This window comes from Myotis brandtii, unplaced genomic scaffold, assembly GCF_000412655.1.
Source record: "Myotis brandtii unplaced genomic scaffold, ASM41265v1 scaffold1279, whole genome shotgun sequence".
Lineage (NCBI taxonomy): Eukaryota > Metazoa > Chordata > Mammalia > Chiroptera > Vespertilionidae > Myotis > Myotis brandtii.
In genome coordinates this window covers 253724-269104 of record NW_005354503.1, presented here as the reverse complement: position 1 = coordinate 269104, position 15381 = coordinate 253724, and the positions used below count along the sequence as shown (strand labels likewise).

At 54.9% G+C, this 15381-nt stretch overlaps 2 protein-coding genes across 4 annotated transcripts in view; one reads left to right on the top strand and one right to left on the bottom strand.

Moving 5' to 3' along the window:
* Window positions 1-2250: 2250 nt before the first annotated feature.
* On the top strand, window positions 2251-9551 carry REC8 (REC8 meiotic recombination protein). Of its 3 annotated transcripts, none has more exons than XM_014534272.1 (19): window positions 2251-2364; window positions 2582-2700; window positions 2804-2872; window positions 2990-3132; window positions 3218-3293; window positions 3399-3519; window positions 4531-4615; window positions 5863-5942; window positions 6196-6283; window positions 6416-6488; window positions 6568-6659; window positions 6827-6882; window positions 7407-7544; window positions 7872-8195; window positions 8394-8442; window positions 8694-8760; window positions 8894-9025; window positions 9102-9208; window positions 9300-9551. In XM_014534272.1, exons 2-19 carry the CDS (start codon window positions 2645-2647, stop codon window positions 9389-9391), a joined length of 1848 nt encoding a protein of 615 aa, XP_014389758.1. In that variant the 5' UTR covers window positions 2251-2364; window positions 2582-2644; the 3' UTR covers window positions 9392-9551. The 3 variants fall into 3 exon arrangements, with proteins under 3 accessions (XP_014389758.1, XP_014389759.1, XP_014389757.1); XM_014534273.1 differs by lacking the exon at window positions 2251-2364 and having other exon boundaries at window positions 2515-2700; window positions 7872-7938; window positions 8032-8195; XM_014534271.1 differs by lacking the exon at window positions 2251-2364 and having other exon boundaries at window positions 2515-2700.
* Window positions 9520-15381, bottom strand: part of IPO4 (importin 4) — an 8620-nt gene continuing 2758 nt past the window's right edge. Inside the window, exons 10-29 of the mRNA XM_014534288.1 lie at window positions 15257-15310; window positions 14982-15091; window positions 14587-14695; window positions 14345-14474; window positions 14029-14142; window positions 13812-13925; window positions 13442-13562; window positions 13199-13310; window positions 12976-13091; window positions 12781-12858; window positions 12647-12704; window positions 12445-12550; window positions 12153-12346; window positions 11954-11998; window positions 11461-11586; window positions 11175-11383; window positions 10950-11082; window positions 10766-10870; window positions 9992-10061; window positions 9520-9871 (exon numbers count right to left, since the gene is read on the bottom strand). Of these exons, the coding sequence (XP_014389774.1) occupies window positions 9741-9871; window positions 9992-10061; window positions 10766-10870; window positions 10950-11082; window positions 11175-11383; window positions 11461-11586; window positions 11954-11998; window positions 12153-12346; window positions 12445-12550; window positions 12647-12704; window positions 12781-12858; window positions 12976-13091; window positions 13199-13310; window positions 13442-13562; window positions 13812-13925; window positions 14029-14142; window positions 14345-14474; window positions 14587-14695; window positions 14982-15091; window positions 15257-15310 (2235 nt within the window). The 3' untranslated portion in view covers window positions 9520-9740. The remainder of the gene's footprint in view (window positions 9872-9991; window positions 10062-10765; window positions 10871-10949; window positions 11083-11174; window positions 11384-11460; window positions 11587-11953; window positions 11999-12152; window positions 12347-12444; window positions 12551-12646; window positions 12705-12780; window positions 12859-12975; window positions 13092-13198; window positions 13311-13441; window positions 13563-13811; window positions 13926-14028; window positions 14143-14344; window positions 14475-14586; window positions 14696-14981; window positions 15092-15256; window positions 15311-15381) is intronic.

The window sequence follows — 15381 nt, the reverse complement described above, 5'->3', positions numbered from 1 at the left end:
GTGATCAAATCTAAATATCTAGAAGCTTGAGGATCTTGCTGGCTCAATTGACAAACTTGAGTGCTGCTTTTGAGTTTTTCTACCTCCTCAGGCCTTCCTTCTCTTCAGTCTTTCCCATCATCCTCCAGGCATTGAAGAAATCAGGTACTGAGTGCACAGGTGCACAAGCCCTGTTGTGCCCTCAATTTGCTGAATTCCCTCCTGGACCTTTGTACCTGCTCCCTCCTTCAGGTCGGCGCATGACTTGCCTCCTCTCTTCCCTGAGCACCCACCTAAATAGCAGTCTTCACTACTCTATATTCTCCTATGCTGTATCGTTTTTCTTCATAGTACAGACCACTTCACATATTTCTATTTGTCAGTTTGTCTATCTTCTCTCCTTCCTTACTCTTTGAGAACAGGGATTTATTCTGTTCATTGCTATATTCCCGGTGCCTAAAAGAGCACCTGGCACATTGTAGGCACTTGTGCCCAGCCGGTGTGGCTCAGAGGTTGAGCATCAACTTATGACCAGGAGGAGGTCACGGTTCAATTCCTGGTCAGGGCACATGCCTGGGTTGTGGGCTTAGTCCCCAGTGGGGTCATGCAGGAGGAAACCAGTCAATGATTCTCTCTCATCGTTGATTTTTCTAGCTCTCTCTCCCTTTCCCTTCCCCTCTGAAATCAATAAAAATATAAAAAAATAAAAAACGGCCTAAAGCCCTGGCCAGTTTGGCTCAGTGGATGGAGCGTCGGCCTGCAGACTGAGGGGTCCCAGGTTTGATTCCGGTCAAGGGCATGTACCTCGCTTGTGGGCACATCCCCAGTGGGAGGTGTGCAGGAGACAGCTGATCGATGTTTCTTTCTCATTGATGTTTCTAACTATCCCTCTCCCTCTCTGTAAAAAAAAAAAATCAATAAAATATATTTTAAAAAGACGGCATAAATACTTGTTTAATGAATGAATGAATGAATGAATGGGTGAACAAATTATCTCCTAAACTAGGTTCTAAGCACCTTAAGGGAAGGCACCCCCATTTTATCATCTTTGTGCCCCAAGGTGAACACTTGTGAACATTGACAGCTTATGTAAATGACTGAAACAATTATAAGTATCTTGTATAAGCCAATTTAGCCGAACACAGTGAAATAGGGATTGGGAACACTGAAAGAGCAAAGTTCCTAACCAGGCTGTCGCCAAGGAATTGTGTGGTCTGGACAAAGTCTGTATTAGCCTCCATTGTCTCATTTGCAAAGGCAAGGTTTGGCCTGGATTTTGAAATCCCTTTTAGCCTTGACATCCTGTGGTTGTAAGTTTAGGGTAACTGCACAGTCATTTGGCAAATATTTAATGAACTAGATTCCGGGCACTAATTGAAAACACAAGACCCCAATCTCAGAGCTCCCAGATTGAAAGAGCAAAATAAAATAGGGTCAGCTGGGCTGCAATAGGAGCTGAGTCATAAAGAGGCATGGCCTGGAGTGGAGGCTGGGAAGGGCATCTAGACTAAAGAAATGGATGTGCAAAGGCGGGGGCATGGAGACAAGGGATATTTTTAACTAGAACATAACAATTTTACACGAAGAATTGTTTGAGACAAATGGCTTTGGGTGCTGAGAGTATATCCTGCATCCAACAAAGCTAACGGTCAGTTCCAGCCAGGAGAACATTTACGACGAAAACAGCCAGATCAGGCATGCCCACACCTTAAACTGTTCAAGTTTAGGAAATGACCCAGCAAGTCCTCTCATTACTTCCTGTGAGATCTGAGTTTTCCCCCCATCAACCTGTGGTGACTCCCACCTGCCAGCTCGCGATTGGCACAAAGATGGACCAATCGATTGCTGCCTGGTGGGGTTTGGGGGGAGGGGGCAAGGTCTAACGCCGGTCAGCCCCGGCACGCGGCCACGGCCGTCACCCCAGGCAGGCCCTTTCTGGTTGAAATACCCTGTTACCAGGCTGGCTGCAGGCGAGGCTGGGATTTGCTCTCCTCTCATTGGTCGGCCGAGAAGCACCGGGGAACCCTTGTTACTAGAGAAGAGAACGACAGCCCATTGGTCAGGTCGCCTCACAATGGTCGGGCAGCTCGCAGGTTCTGCCAATTGGTTCGTTTCTGCCTGGGGGGAGGGCTGTCGCCTGGACCCCAGCAGGCAGCTTGGCGCCTGGAAGGAGCTCAGCCGCGCCGACCCCTGTTCCCATTGGCCCATTGGCTGCTCTGGGACCACCCTCTGCGGGTGCCGAAGTGGGCTTTTTTTTCCGAGGCCGGCGGGAGGGCGACCCGGTTGAGACTGTCGCTGCCCGAGCTGAGAGCAAAGGCCCCAGAGCCCGGCGTCTCTGCCGCGGGCAGCCGTTTCCCAGGAGCTCTGCATCCCCGACCTGCTCCAGTAAGTTCGAGGCCCGTGTGGCGTGCGAACCCTGCAGGACCGACGAAGGGAGCATCCCTGTGTACCTCGTCTGCGTTTCCCTGTACCTGTGCCCTTAATCGTTTATCCATCACGTGCTTATCGGGTCCTTTACTTGGCATTCGGGGTCCATCTGCTGCCCCACCTGTCCAAATCCTTATTTCTCTCTGACGGTGCTGGGAAATACTGTGCCCTAAAGAATCCGGATCGAGAGCCAAACGGAGGAGCGGTGAGGACGAGAGGGTGAGACCCCGGAGGCACGATGTTCTACTATCCCAATGTGCTTCAGCGCCACACGGGCTGCTTCTCCACTATCTGGTAAAGGCGGCTAGGCCGGTGGGGGGCGGGGGAGGCAGCTGAGAGGGGCGCCCTGGGATCCCCACCTGACAGCCCCCTCCGTCCCCACTCCCACTCTGTCCAGGTTGGCAGCAACGCGTGGCAGCCGGTTGGTAAAGCGTGAATACCTGAAGGTGAATGTGGTGAAGACCTGGTAAGGCCCAGAGAAGGGAGGGGTGACCTGGTACTGGTGTCGGTTAGGGGTGGGCAAGGTGGTGGGGCCGGTTCTTAGGGCAGGCACAGCGGTGACCAGCGCACGTTGTTTCCCCAGCGAGGAAATCCTCAGTTATGTGCTGGTACAAGTGCAACCCTCGCAGCCCGGCCTGCCGCGGCCCCGCTTCTCCCTCTATCTCTCAGCCCAGCTCCAGATTGGGGTGATCCGGGTCTACTCACAGCAATGCCAGTACCTCGTAGGTAAGGCTGGGAAGGCTGCACGAAAGTGGGGCAGAGCTGAGTGGCCCTCTAGGCTGGCTCCCTACCTTGCCCTCCCTGCCCACAGAGGACATCCAGCACATCCTGGAGCGCCTGCACCGTGCCCAGTTGCAGATCCGAATAGATATGGTGGAGACTGAACTGTGAGTGTCCCCTGGGACTGAGACCACCCAGCCTTTGGTGGGGAACCTCACTGCTGGCCTTCGCCCATCTCAGCCTCAGTCCTTGACAGCCACATTCTCTCTCAGACCCAGCCTGCTGCTTCCTAACTGCCTGGCCATGATGGAAACCCTGGAAGATGCTCCAGACCCCTTTTTTGGGATGATGTCTGTGGATCCCAGGCTTCCTAGCCCCTTCGATATACCTCAGGTGGGGCCCATTCTCCCAGGACACCCTCAGAATGATGAGTTGACAGTACAGAAGGGGAGTGCTGTTCCTGGACCAGTCTGACACTGGGGTTATGGGGAAGGGAGCTGCCACAGCTCTGCCCCACAGGAATCAGTGCGGGGGCCTGTCATGGTGGACCAATCCAGACAAGCCTGCTCCACTTACGCTAGACCAACCTAGAGGCAGCTCTTATCCTCACTCATCTCCACACTGTCCCCACTGCCGAGGCCCTAATCCAGGCCTTCATTGTTCCTCAGCACTAGGTTTCCCTACCCGTGTCCTCCATTTATTCCTAACACCCCCCACAACTTAGACAATCTTCCTTTAAAGACATCTTCAGTGATTCCCCACTGCAAACAGAATACTGGCATTTAGGGCTCTGTGCCCTGATCCAGAGCTAGCCATCCCCAGACATCTCAGCACATTCTCTGGGCATTTTTGTCTCCCAACACACCAGTCTGGCCCCTGGTCCCAAAGATGCCATATTCAGTTCCTTGCTTAAGTCCATAATGGTTACCCTGTTCTCTACTAGTGAAATCCTACATATTCTTATAGACCTCACTCGGGTGCTACCCTTTTCCATGAAGCTTCTATCCCACTCCCAGCCAGAACCAAATGTTGTTCTGGAACTCGGCCTTGTTTTATCCTTTGTGTTGGCCCTTGCTAGGGTCATATACAAACTTGTCTCCCCTCTGGACCATTGCCCCTTAAGATCAAGAACACTTTTTTCCCCTTCTGTCCCCCACAACTTGATATAAGGGTGCAGTGCTTCTAGCACAGATTAATTGACAAAGGCTAAGTAACTGGTGGGGGGGACGGGGATCATGTGGGCGGGAAGGGAGGAAAGGAGACCAGATGGCGAGTGGGTTCACTGCGTGCCAATACAAGAATTCGGCATTAAAAGGTATGACTGTCCATGTGTGAATGAGATTGTGAAAGTGGGAAAACGGGGTTGAAGCTGAGCCCTATATTTGTCTCCGATCCTCTCCAAAGATCCGACACCTTTTGGAGGCTGTGACCCCTGAGAGAGTCCCTGAGGAGACCCCTCCCGAAGTCCCCATAGAGCCTGGGAAGCCAGGTGAGCAGAGAAGGACTTCTTTCTGGTGAGAGGCATAGCAGCTCTAACAGCTTAAGAAATAACCATCTTTGAGCCCTGGCCGGTTTGGCTCAGTGAGTAGAGCAGACTGAAGGGTCCCAGGTTCAATTCTGGCCAAGGGCACGTGCCTGGGTTGCAGTCTCGATCCCCAGTGTGGGGCATGCAGGAGGCAGCCCATCAATGATTCTCTCTCATCATTGATGTTTCTATCTCTCTCTCCCTCTCCCTTCCTCTCTGAAATCAATAAAAATATTTTAAAAAAAGAAAAATAACCCTCTTTGAGCTTCTCTTCAAAGCCAGGCCCTGGCCCTGGCCCTGGCCGGATGGCTCAGTTGGTTAGAGCATGGTTCTATACATCAAAAGGTTGTGGATTCTATCCCTGGTTGGGACACTTACAGGAGGAAGCTGATCGATGTTTCTCTGTCTCTCTCTTTGCCTTCCTCTCCCCCACCCCCCCCACTCTCTCTATAAAAATAAAATAAAAGTATCCTAGGGTGAGGATTGAAAATACATTTTTTTTTTAAAAGCCCAGCCAGTGTGGCTCATGGTTGAGCATTGACCTATGAACCAGGAGGTCATGGTTCAATTCCCAGTCAGGGCACATGCCTGGGTTGCAGGCTCGATCACCAGTGCGGGGTGTGCAGGAGGTAGCGGATTGATGATTCTCTCTCATCATTGATGTGTCTCTCTGGGGCCAGGACCTGGCCTGGAAGTAGCTCTGCTGCTTCTTCCACCCTGAAATCAATAAATACATTTTTTTTTAAAAGAGCCAGTTCTATGAGATCAGAATTTTTTTTTTTTACTTTAAATATACATTTTTAATTGATTTCAGAGAGGAAGGGAGAGAGATATAGAAACATTGATGATGAGAGAGAATCACCAATTGGCTGCCTCCCACACGTTCCCTACTTGGGGGGATCGAGCCTGCAACCTGGGCATGTGCCCTTGGCCAGAATTGAACCTGGGACCCTTTAGCCCGCAGACCAACGCTCTATCCACTGAGCCAAACAGGCCAGGGCGAGATCAGAATTATTATCCCCATTTTACAGATGAGAAAAGTGAAGCCCATGGTGGTTAAGTAACGTATCCAAGGTCAAATGGCCGGTGACTAGCCTGGGCCTGACTGGAACTCAGGTTGACTTGACTCCCGAGTCCATGCTTTTGCCTCACATGGGTATGGGAACTTGGAAAGAAGCAGAGAGGCTGGTGTGACTTCCCTGCCCCTTCAGACAGGACCCCGGTCACTGTGCTGTCTCCGGAGGCCATCACCCTCCAGGAAGCAGAGCCCATACGCATGCTGCAGATCGATGTGAGTTGTCCCCAGGCATACAGAGCCTGAGTCCTTCTTCTCAGCCCAGCCCTCCTTGCATCTACTTCTCTCTGCCCAGAGTCCTGCCTTCTCTGTCTCCATTTCCCCTCTCCCTGCCCCTGGCACTTGAGTGCCCATTGGGCTACCTCGATCCTGTCCTGTGGCATGCTTCTCAGACTCGCTCTCTTGGATCCACTTTCTTTTTTCAGAAATGGAATTGAGTACCCTCTCCGTGTTCTTCCTCTCACAACAGGGTGAACGAGACCTCCCAGAGGTTAGCCGTCGAGACTTGGACCTGCTCATTGCTGAGGAAGATGAAGCTATCTTGCTGGAGGAACAAGGCAGGCCTGTCCAGCAGTGTGGGACGTGCCTGGTGCTGGACAGTCAAGCCCTGGGCATGGGCAGTCTGGGCTTGGGCAGTGCTCCTATCTCATCCCTTCTGTGCTCTGAGCCCTGATCCTCTCTCTCTGCAGTGTCCAAGGAGGAACCTCGAGCCCCAGAAGTGGAAACTATAGTTCCCCCTCTCTCACCTCTAGCTCTTCCACAGTAAGGACAGGAACCCCTGGGCCTAGTAGGGGTTCAGTGCTGGGGGAGTGTTCTCATCGCTCTTGCCATTTTCCGTCAGGGTGGAAGAGGCAGCAGAGCCACTTCCAGGCCAGGTCCTGGCCCCAGAGGAGGTGAAGCCAGCAGTCTGGGAGCCGGAGGCCCTGCTTGCTGGTGAGTAGCCATCATGCCTGGATCCTTCCTGGGGGCACCTGCACAGCTGTTGCAGACAGGGGCCCTGTATTCCCTCTTGCTAAAGGCAGGGCCCTCTAGCGTCTTGCCTGGGTGGCTGTGAGGGCAGAGGGTATGGGGCAGAGCCAGGACCTAGCATATTGTTGCAGAGGTGACGCCCCCACCCCCGCAGGAGCTGCATCTCCCAGCCCCACTCAGCCCAGAGGTGAGTACTAGCCCTTCTAAGCCTTCTTCTCTTCACTCTCCTCACCCAGAGCCGCTCACCCATAATCGGCTTCCCCAAGCCCCAGGCTACTGCTAGCCTACAAAAGCCTTTGTACATCCCTAGCTGGTTTGGCTCAGTGGATAGTGTGTCAGCCTGGGGACTGAAGGGTCTCGGGTTCAATTCTAGTCAAGGGCACATGCCCTGGTTGCAGGCTTGATCCTCAGTAGGGGGTATGTAGGAGGCAGCCTATCAATGATTCTCTCTCATCATTCATGTATCTATCTCTCCCTCTCCCTCTCTGAAATCAATAAACATTTTTTTAAAAAGCCTTTGTGCAAATTAGTAAAAGGTGGCGCTGCCTATACCACAATTTAACCAGCTGAAGGGTAGGAGCTGCCCATGCTCCTGGAGTGCCCACCCAAGCCCTTTCCTAGGGTACCTCGGGGGCCTGTTTGCAGTCCCACCAGGACGTCAGAAAAAGGAGTAATTGGTAGCTTTGCCCCCTCCTCCCTCCCCCTCTGCAGAGGAGGCCCCCAGCCTCCCCACCTGCTCGCCGTCGCCGCAGTCGCCGCCGCCAGTTATTGTTCTGGGACAAGGAGACTCAGATCTCCAGGGAGAATTTCCAGAAACAACTGCAAACCAGAGCCCATTGCTGGGAGTGTGTGAGTGCAGCCCAGACTTTGCAGGGGATGGAGACAGGGAGGGCCTGGGGTAGGTACATGCTGGGCCTTGTAAACTCCTGGGGGAGGCATTGGGAACATCCCCTTAAGTGCATGCATTGGGGTCTGCACATAACTCCCATACTCCTTTAGTGAGTCTGCCCAGCATATCTGTCGGCACCAGTTAAAAATCCGACTTTTAGCAATGAGCACAGCATGAGCCTGGAAGTTGGAAGGCCAGAAGCACTGGCACAAGGCATTGCAGAAGTAGAGAGGGGCAGTGTGGAGTGACTCACTCTTAACTGGGCTCTGACCTTCCCTATCACGCAGCCGATGGTGCAGCCCCCTGAGAGGATCATCAGAAGCCCCACAGAGCTGTTTCAAACCCCAACTTACTGTAAGAGTGATGGGAGTTGGCATGTGGGATCCTCATTCTTGGTGTTCCTCATGCCTCAAACCCTGTCCCTGCTGCCACCTTGTCCCCACCCAGCTGGCTGGCTACCCCCAGAACTGCTGGCTTTCTGGACCCGCTGTGCCCAGCCACCCCCAAAAGCACTCAGACGAATGCCCCTGGAGCCTGAAGAGGAGGCTGCTGAGAGGGAGGCAGCAGCTGAGGAGGAAAGGAGAAAAACGGAAACCCTGAGTGATATCGAGGTAACTGCGCCCTCACTCCTTCCTGAAGGACCTGCTTTGCTTAAGCTCCAGCAGTCTGCCTTCTGCCCAAGTGAGCCAATGGCATCAGGCTCGGTGGCCTGTCCCAGAGCCAAGGCCGTTTCAGGGTGGGGACTGTTTCACTTCTGCCCCAAGTGCTTCTGTGATGCTTGGGGTCTTAATTCTTTCTTTTGCCCCCAGGTCCTGAGGGAGGCCCAAGAGCCCAGTGGGCCCCTTATGCTGTCTTCAGGTAAGCACCTGAAGGGGCGGTGAAGACCACCACCCTAACCACTGTTCCAGGAAACTGGTATCCCAACTGCTGACAGTTTTTGTCAGAGGGAGTATTTAACACAGAAAGCATAGGTTGGGTTTCAGTTCTCCCTCCTGGGTGCTTGTAACAAGTCACTGCACAGCTCTGACATCCAGTTCAATCAGGTGGCCCCAGGGCCCCAGCTGCTCAGATCCGGGCAGACTGAATCAGGACCTTCCCTCCCCCAACAGAGCTCTCCATAGAAGCAGCTGAGGAGGAGAAGTCTCACATCAGCCTCATCCCCCCGGAGGAGCGGTGGTAAGCAGCTAGGCCTGGTGAGCGCAGGCACAGCCCTGGCCACATGGGATAGTGCTGGGATGGGCATGCCCCTTGCCACCATCAATCACAGCTGCTACTTCCCTGCTCCACTTGACTCCCCGTGTTCTCCTAGGGCCTGGGCTGAGGCGGAGCAGCCAGAGCCCCCTGTATTGCCTGTGGTGCCCGAACTCCCTGAGGTGCCCATGGAGATGCCTTTGGAGCTGCCTCCGGAGGCAGAGCTGCTCTCACTTGAGGCTGTGTACAGGTAGGTACCAGGGAGGGCTTGCCTCGACTGGGTGGGCCTGGTGGGGGCCTTAGCTAACAGTTCTTGATCCCTACAGGGCAGTGGCACAGGAGCTGCAGGCCAACAGGAAGCCAGATTTCAGCAGCCTAGTGTCACCTCTTAGCCCTCGCAGGATGGCTGCCCGGGTCTTCTACCTGCTCCTGGGTGAGTGTGGGCATGTGTGTGTGGGAGACACATTGGCTAGAGGCCACTGTAGGGACTCCCCCTGACCAGCTCCCTCTTTCTGCCTTGACAGTGCTCGCAGCCCAGCAGATCTTTCGCATGGAACAAGAGAAGCCATACGGGCGCCTCCTGATCCAGCCGGGGCCCCGATTCCAGTGTGGTTAGAACCAGTTTAGAAGCTGCCAAGAAACCAGCTACGTTAAACCCTGTCTTGCCTTACTTACTACTAGACTCTGCCTGTCTCCTTTCTGGAAGTCACCTTTGTTCTTCCTGCTCTCAGAGCAGAGCTACTGTTTAAGCAGAAAATGAACTGCCTTTATTACAATATGTTGTCGCAGGTCAATTTGTATTGTCCCACAGCATAGCAGATCCAGCCCCAGGAACAGCTCCATAAGGCATACAGTAAGCAGGGCTGGGGCCCCCGGATCTGGTAAGGCATGAGGTGAAACTGGGCTGAGAGGTAGTCTTGGGGCCCAGGCAGGCTCTTCTCTCTGGCCCAGCTGCAGCCCACAGTCTAGATGAGGCCCAATATGGCCCGGAGCTCCTGAGCCTTGTCCCCAGGCAGTGAACCCAGTGCCGTATGGAAGCTGTCGGTGTGCTGTTCGGCCAAGAATGTCAGGAGCAGCAGCAGTGCGGCCTTGGTGTCTGGGTGGGGTGGAGAGAGAGATCCAGGGAGGACTGGCCCCCAACCCCTAGATGCCCCAGACCCTCTGAGCCTTGCTGCTCCTTGCCTCCCCCTGTCCTGCCCATGAAGGCCACCCTCACCTGGTGGGATCTTGTCGTCAGCCTGGATAAGGCTGCCGATGCGCAGGAGCTCAGGAGCCACATCTACAACCTGTGGAAAAAGAAGGGCCAACTTGGGCAGCAGCACCCTGAGCCCCAGGACTGGGGTGGGTGTTAGGGGCCAAGGAGAGACAGTCTTTCTCCCACCAGGGCTGCTGGAGCCCGACACTAATTCACAAGAATCCAAGATAATTGTAAAACATGAGAAGGACCCATGAAACACTATGATGATAATTTCAGGGATGGGGAGTAGGGAGGATTAGGGAATTGTGATTAAAGATGATTGAAATCATGGCCTCAAGATCAAAAGCCCAAACACCCAGGAGCTCTACCAACACAATTTCTAAAGGGGAAAGACACAGGAACACTAGGACATCAGTCCAAACCTAGCTACTTGGTGCAGGCAAAACTCAACAGAACTGGACTGGATGGTGAGTGGCCCAGACTAGTACCCAAGCTCCATGAAGCACAGCCTGAAAGAGCCCTGTTCTAGGAAACCAGCCTAGTCAAGTTGTGACTTCTGGATCAGACCAGAGGATGGAGGCTCCGTGAGGAAAAATGCTATGTGGAGAGAGGAAGCACTTCCTCTCCATGACAGGCCTGGCTATCAATCCTTGCAGATCAACGAGAAAGCAGAAAATGGAGTGTCAAAGGGCAGCTTAAACCACCACTCTGCATCACCTACAGCTGAGGCCAACTCTGCCTGTCACTGAGAAGGGAGCATTAAGACCCCTGACGCTCCAGCACTGGGGTTACCTGCTCAGGGCTGCTCTGGTGCAGGAAGCTGAAGAGGTGTCCTATGGTGGCCCACTCCTCCAAGTCCTCCTTCAGTGGCAGGGCGTGCAGCAGAGCAGCCAGCACCTGGACAGACAGATGGCTCTGGTCTCTTGCCCTGCCCCTCCTCAGCTTCCTACCACTGCCCAATGCCCCTACCCCTCACCTGGGGCTCTGGTTTCCTTGTGGGACTGGCCATCAGTAGGCGGGCCAGTGCCCCACAAATGTTATCATGGACACGATTATGGCGCTCCCTTGCCAGAAGGGGCAACAGGAGCCCCACCAGCTTGGAGAAGTATCTGATCCGAGGTCAAGGAAAAGGCACTCTCATCCCCAAGCCCAGGGACACTCCCCCAATCCCACCCCAGCCACTTTTGGAAGCTGAGGATACTCCTGGGCAGGACGGCCCCCATGCTCAGCCAACACGCCCAGTCCAAAGATGGCATTGCTCCGCACTTCGGGGTCTGTCTCCCGGGTGGCGTTCAGCAGCACGGGGAGCAGGCGGGACACAAACTGGGCTGAGGCAGCACCCAGGCCCTGAATGGACTCCGCCAGCGTCCCCACTGCAAAGGACTTCTCTGCCACTGTGCAGCCCTGTTTCTGATGGGAGGAGTGCAAATCAGCCTGGGACTGAGACAGAATGGGGGCGTTGGGCAGAATGGGGTTTGAGCACTCACTGTCTTGCAGAGTAATAATGGCAAGAACCCAGCGAAGAAGGGGGCAAAAGTGTCTCCCCCTGCTGCAGCTGCCAGGGCAGGAATGGCTTCACCAGCGTACTCTAGCAACATGGCATCGTATTCAGCCTGTGGGGCCAGAGCACCAGGGCCAGCTCTGAGACTGGCACCTCCCACCATGCTCCTCCACTGCTGAAGGTGGTCCCTGTGAAAGGACTGGCCCCTCCCAGGCTGGGCTTGTTTGTAGCCCAGTTTTTTTTCTTGGCCCTCCTACTCTCACCTATCAATCCAAGCCCACCCTGAATCCCCCACTCCAGGAAGCCTTCCTTGAACCCCCACTGCCTGAGTGGGAGCAGGGTTGTATCATTCAGAACCATTACCAATCTTTTAGTAGCCCTGGCTCCCCTAGGCCAAGTCCAAGTGCACTGTCCACCCTGCCCTGTGGAGACTACCAGACAAATTACCTGGTCTCACAGTTTGCATCCATAGCTCTCACCTGGTCCTCGTCCTCCTCCTCCTCCTCAGTGTCCTGACAGGCTGTCTGTAGGACGAGGTAGCTCAGCTCAGCCTGAGCTTTCTTGCCCCTTCCCCTCTCCATTGGGTGAGGGCATGGGGAGCTGGACTTGCAGTCTCTGACCATCCCCACCTGGGGCTGGGCCACCTCTTCATCCTGCAGCCCTCCCTGCCTTGCTCACCTTCCTCTGCAGCACAGCCTTGAGCATGTTGCAGAGCTCAGCAAGGCGCCCGGGGGGCTGCAATGTGAGGCTCCCACAGCTGCGCAGCACCCCAGTCAGGGCCTCCAGCACAGCCATCACCACTTGGCGCTCCCGCTCCCTGTATACTGCCTGCATGTAGGACGGTACCACCTGGGCCAGGATGACCTGCAGAGCTGAGGATATGATTGGCTGAAGTCCTGGTCAGGCCCTGCCCCTCTACCCCCAACCTCTGGTTCCACAGGCCCCAGCCTGGCCCCGGCACCCTTCTCACCAGCAGTATTGGGTTCTGGGAAGCAGCTTTGAGAGGTCTTGTGCACCGCACAGCAGAACTGTCCCAGAGCCTCATGGGCTGCCTTTCGAACATTCAGGTGAGGGCACTGCAGGATGAGGAGTGGAATGTGCCTGCTCTGTGCAGGGGGAACACAGGGCCCCTAACTCTCAGTCCCCACCCACTTCACCCACTGTCCACTCACCTCCAGAAGTTTGAATACTTCTTCCAAGACACTCTCCATGTAGGGAAGGAAGGCCACACTGTGAACAGACACATGGCCATGGGGAAGAGGCTCCCAGGCAGGGTACCCAGTGCCAGGGAAGGGCCGATACTCACCTGGTGTTCACAGAGATCTCCCCCAGGGCAGCACAGGTGTCTTCCTTCTCATCAAAAAAGGCATTTTCCACACTGTACCTAGAGTAAGGTGGGGAGTTAGCAGTGATCAGGCACCAGCAGGAGCAGGTCTGGCACTGGCCCCTTGTCCAAAGCTAGGATTCCTCTAACCATTCCTACAATGGCACCCCTCCGCACCCTGAGATCTCTGAGTCATCCTCCTCTTCCTCGTCCTCATCCATGAGTTCCTCCTCTTCCTCTCCATCACTCTCATCATCAAACAGAAGAAAGGAGCTGCTGCTGTCGTACTGAGGCTGGACAGAAGAGGCACAGCAGGGATTTTGCCTCAGCTGGTTTAAGGAGATAAATCTCACCCTCCGGCCAGCCTTCCCCAACCGCCTAGCCCTCCCATTCCGCTCACCACAATGCCCTCAGTGGAACGCAGTGACAACAGCATGAGTGTGGTGATTTGTGGCAGGTAGGGTGCCAGGTCCTCACCCATCAGCCCCGATAAAGCTGCAAACAGGCTGTACCTGGTGGAGGCAGGTGGAAGCTGTACAGTCCTGCCTACTACAGCCAGACAGGATGGGGGAGCCAGGGGAAACCTATGGTCCAGAACCAGAGGACTGAGGTCTGGAGTGGGGACAAATGAGGGCTCACTCACGTGCAGCGCCGCAAGTCAGGGTCGTCTACCTGGTCACATAGGCCCAGCCCCAGCTGGCAGCATTCCTCTGCCAGGGGCCTCATGGGCTCCCCCACTGCTCGTGCCAGCACCCCCAGTGTCTCTGTGGGGGCAAAGACTTGGTTAGCACTGGGATGTGGAGCTGGTCAGAGGAATGCAGGGCCAAGGCCTGGCACCAAAGATGGCAGTTGGAGGTAATTCAGAAATCCCACCTACTCTTAGATACAATGGGAATGCCTTCTTCAACGAGCAGGAAGACACCCGGGCTGCCCTGGGGAGACCTCTGTGAACACCAGGTGAGCACCAGCCCTTCCCTGGCACCGGGAACCCTGCCTGGGAGCCCCTTCCTTACCCAGGCTCTGGATCCGCAAAGGCTGAAAGTCCTCATGGCCTATCATCAGGAAGTCCCGCAGGTGCTCCATGACGGTGGGGAAGTAGGGCAGCAGGGAGGCCTGGGCAGCCGTGGCTGAAGGACAGAATCAGGTGTGGGATGTGGGGGGTGCCGGGACCAACTGCTACAGGCTTTCTGGGTGAACCCCGCACCCTCTTTCCCGCCTCCTTCTCCTCACCAATGGCCCCCAGGGCGCTCACAGCCAGCTCCTTGGCCCGGGGGCTGCTGGGGTTCCTCAGAGGCTGCAGCGTACATTCCATAAGCTCCGGGAGGTAGGGCTGTACTTTCGGCCCTGTGGGAAAGGCCGCCCCTCTCACAACCAAACCAGGTCTCCCCTTCCGGGTGTCCAACTGGTTCTAGGCTGACACTCCTTGTAGCTCTGCTACACCCTTTCCCCACCACAGGCAGCAGTTCTAAGAGTGGCGTATCCTGCCCTGCTTCAGCCAAAGCTATAGCTTTGTCCCCTACCTCGAACCCCCAACTGCCATCACTACCTAGGTTCTCCACGAAATTCTCAAGGGCATAGCAGGCCCTGGCTAGATGGTGTGTATGCCCAGGAGACACCGACTTCAGGTAGGCAAGGAGCAGTGGCATCACCTCCCGTGAATAGCTGCTGATTTGAGGCTGTGGGAGAGAGCGAGTCCTGAGTCAGCTCAACCGCAGGGCAAGTGCCAACAGCAGAAGACATGAGGCTGGTCCCCGGGACGGGTGGCTACCCACATGCAGCCCCGCTGACCTGTAGGTTCTCTGAGAACTGGCCCAGGGCAAACAGCGCAGCATTACGCACAACTTGCGACGGGTCCTCCAGGCCCTTGCACACAATCTGCAGTAGTGGAGGCAGCAGTCTGGATCAGGCAGGACAAGAGAACATATTCTGAGAGACCTAGGCTGAGCTGTTCTCCTGTTTCCCCTGGGGAAACCAAGGCTTTTTCCATCATTGGATGGTAGGTACCACCCCCTGGTCCCTATAGCTGGGACAGCAATTTATTTTTCAAATCAGAATACTTCTGAGATTAGAGGGTAAACATTACTGATAATTAGGCACGAATGACAAGCATAGACCAGGACTACCATGGGCCACGTGGTCCTCCTTCCCATGGTCTACCCTCACTGTAAGACGGAAATAAACACCTCTGCCTGATGTGGTCGCTAGCTCCATCAGACAGCACAGCCAGTACCAGGAGCCCAGCCTTGCGCTGGTATGGGTTCTCACTCCGCAAGGCCTCTTCCAGCATGGGCATCTAGGGGAGCACAGGACGTTCTCCTGAAACCCCAGCACAAGCCTGCCCATTCTTGTGGCAACAGGCCCTCCACACCCATAAGGGCCTAAATATCCTCCACCTTGGGGGACTAGGCACTCCTGGGGGTAGGGGCACTGGGGCGCCAAAAGAATGAAGCACACTTACCAGCGGGGTAAAGAGCTTCTCAGGGGGCAAATGTAGTGCCAACATGTCCACAACCTAAAAAATGACAGGGAAACTTTTCTGGACTCCATCTCTGCCCCCCAACCTCCCACAGCCACCTAACACCT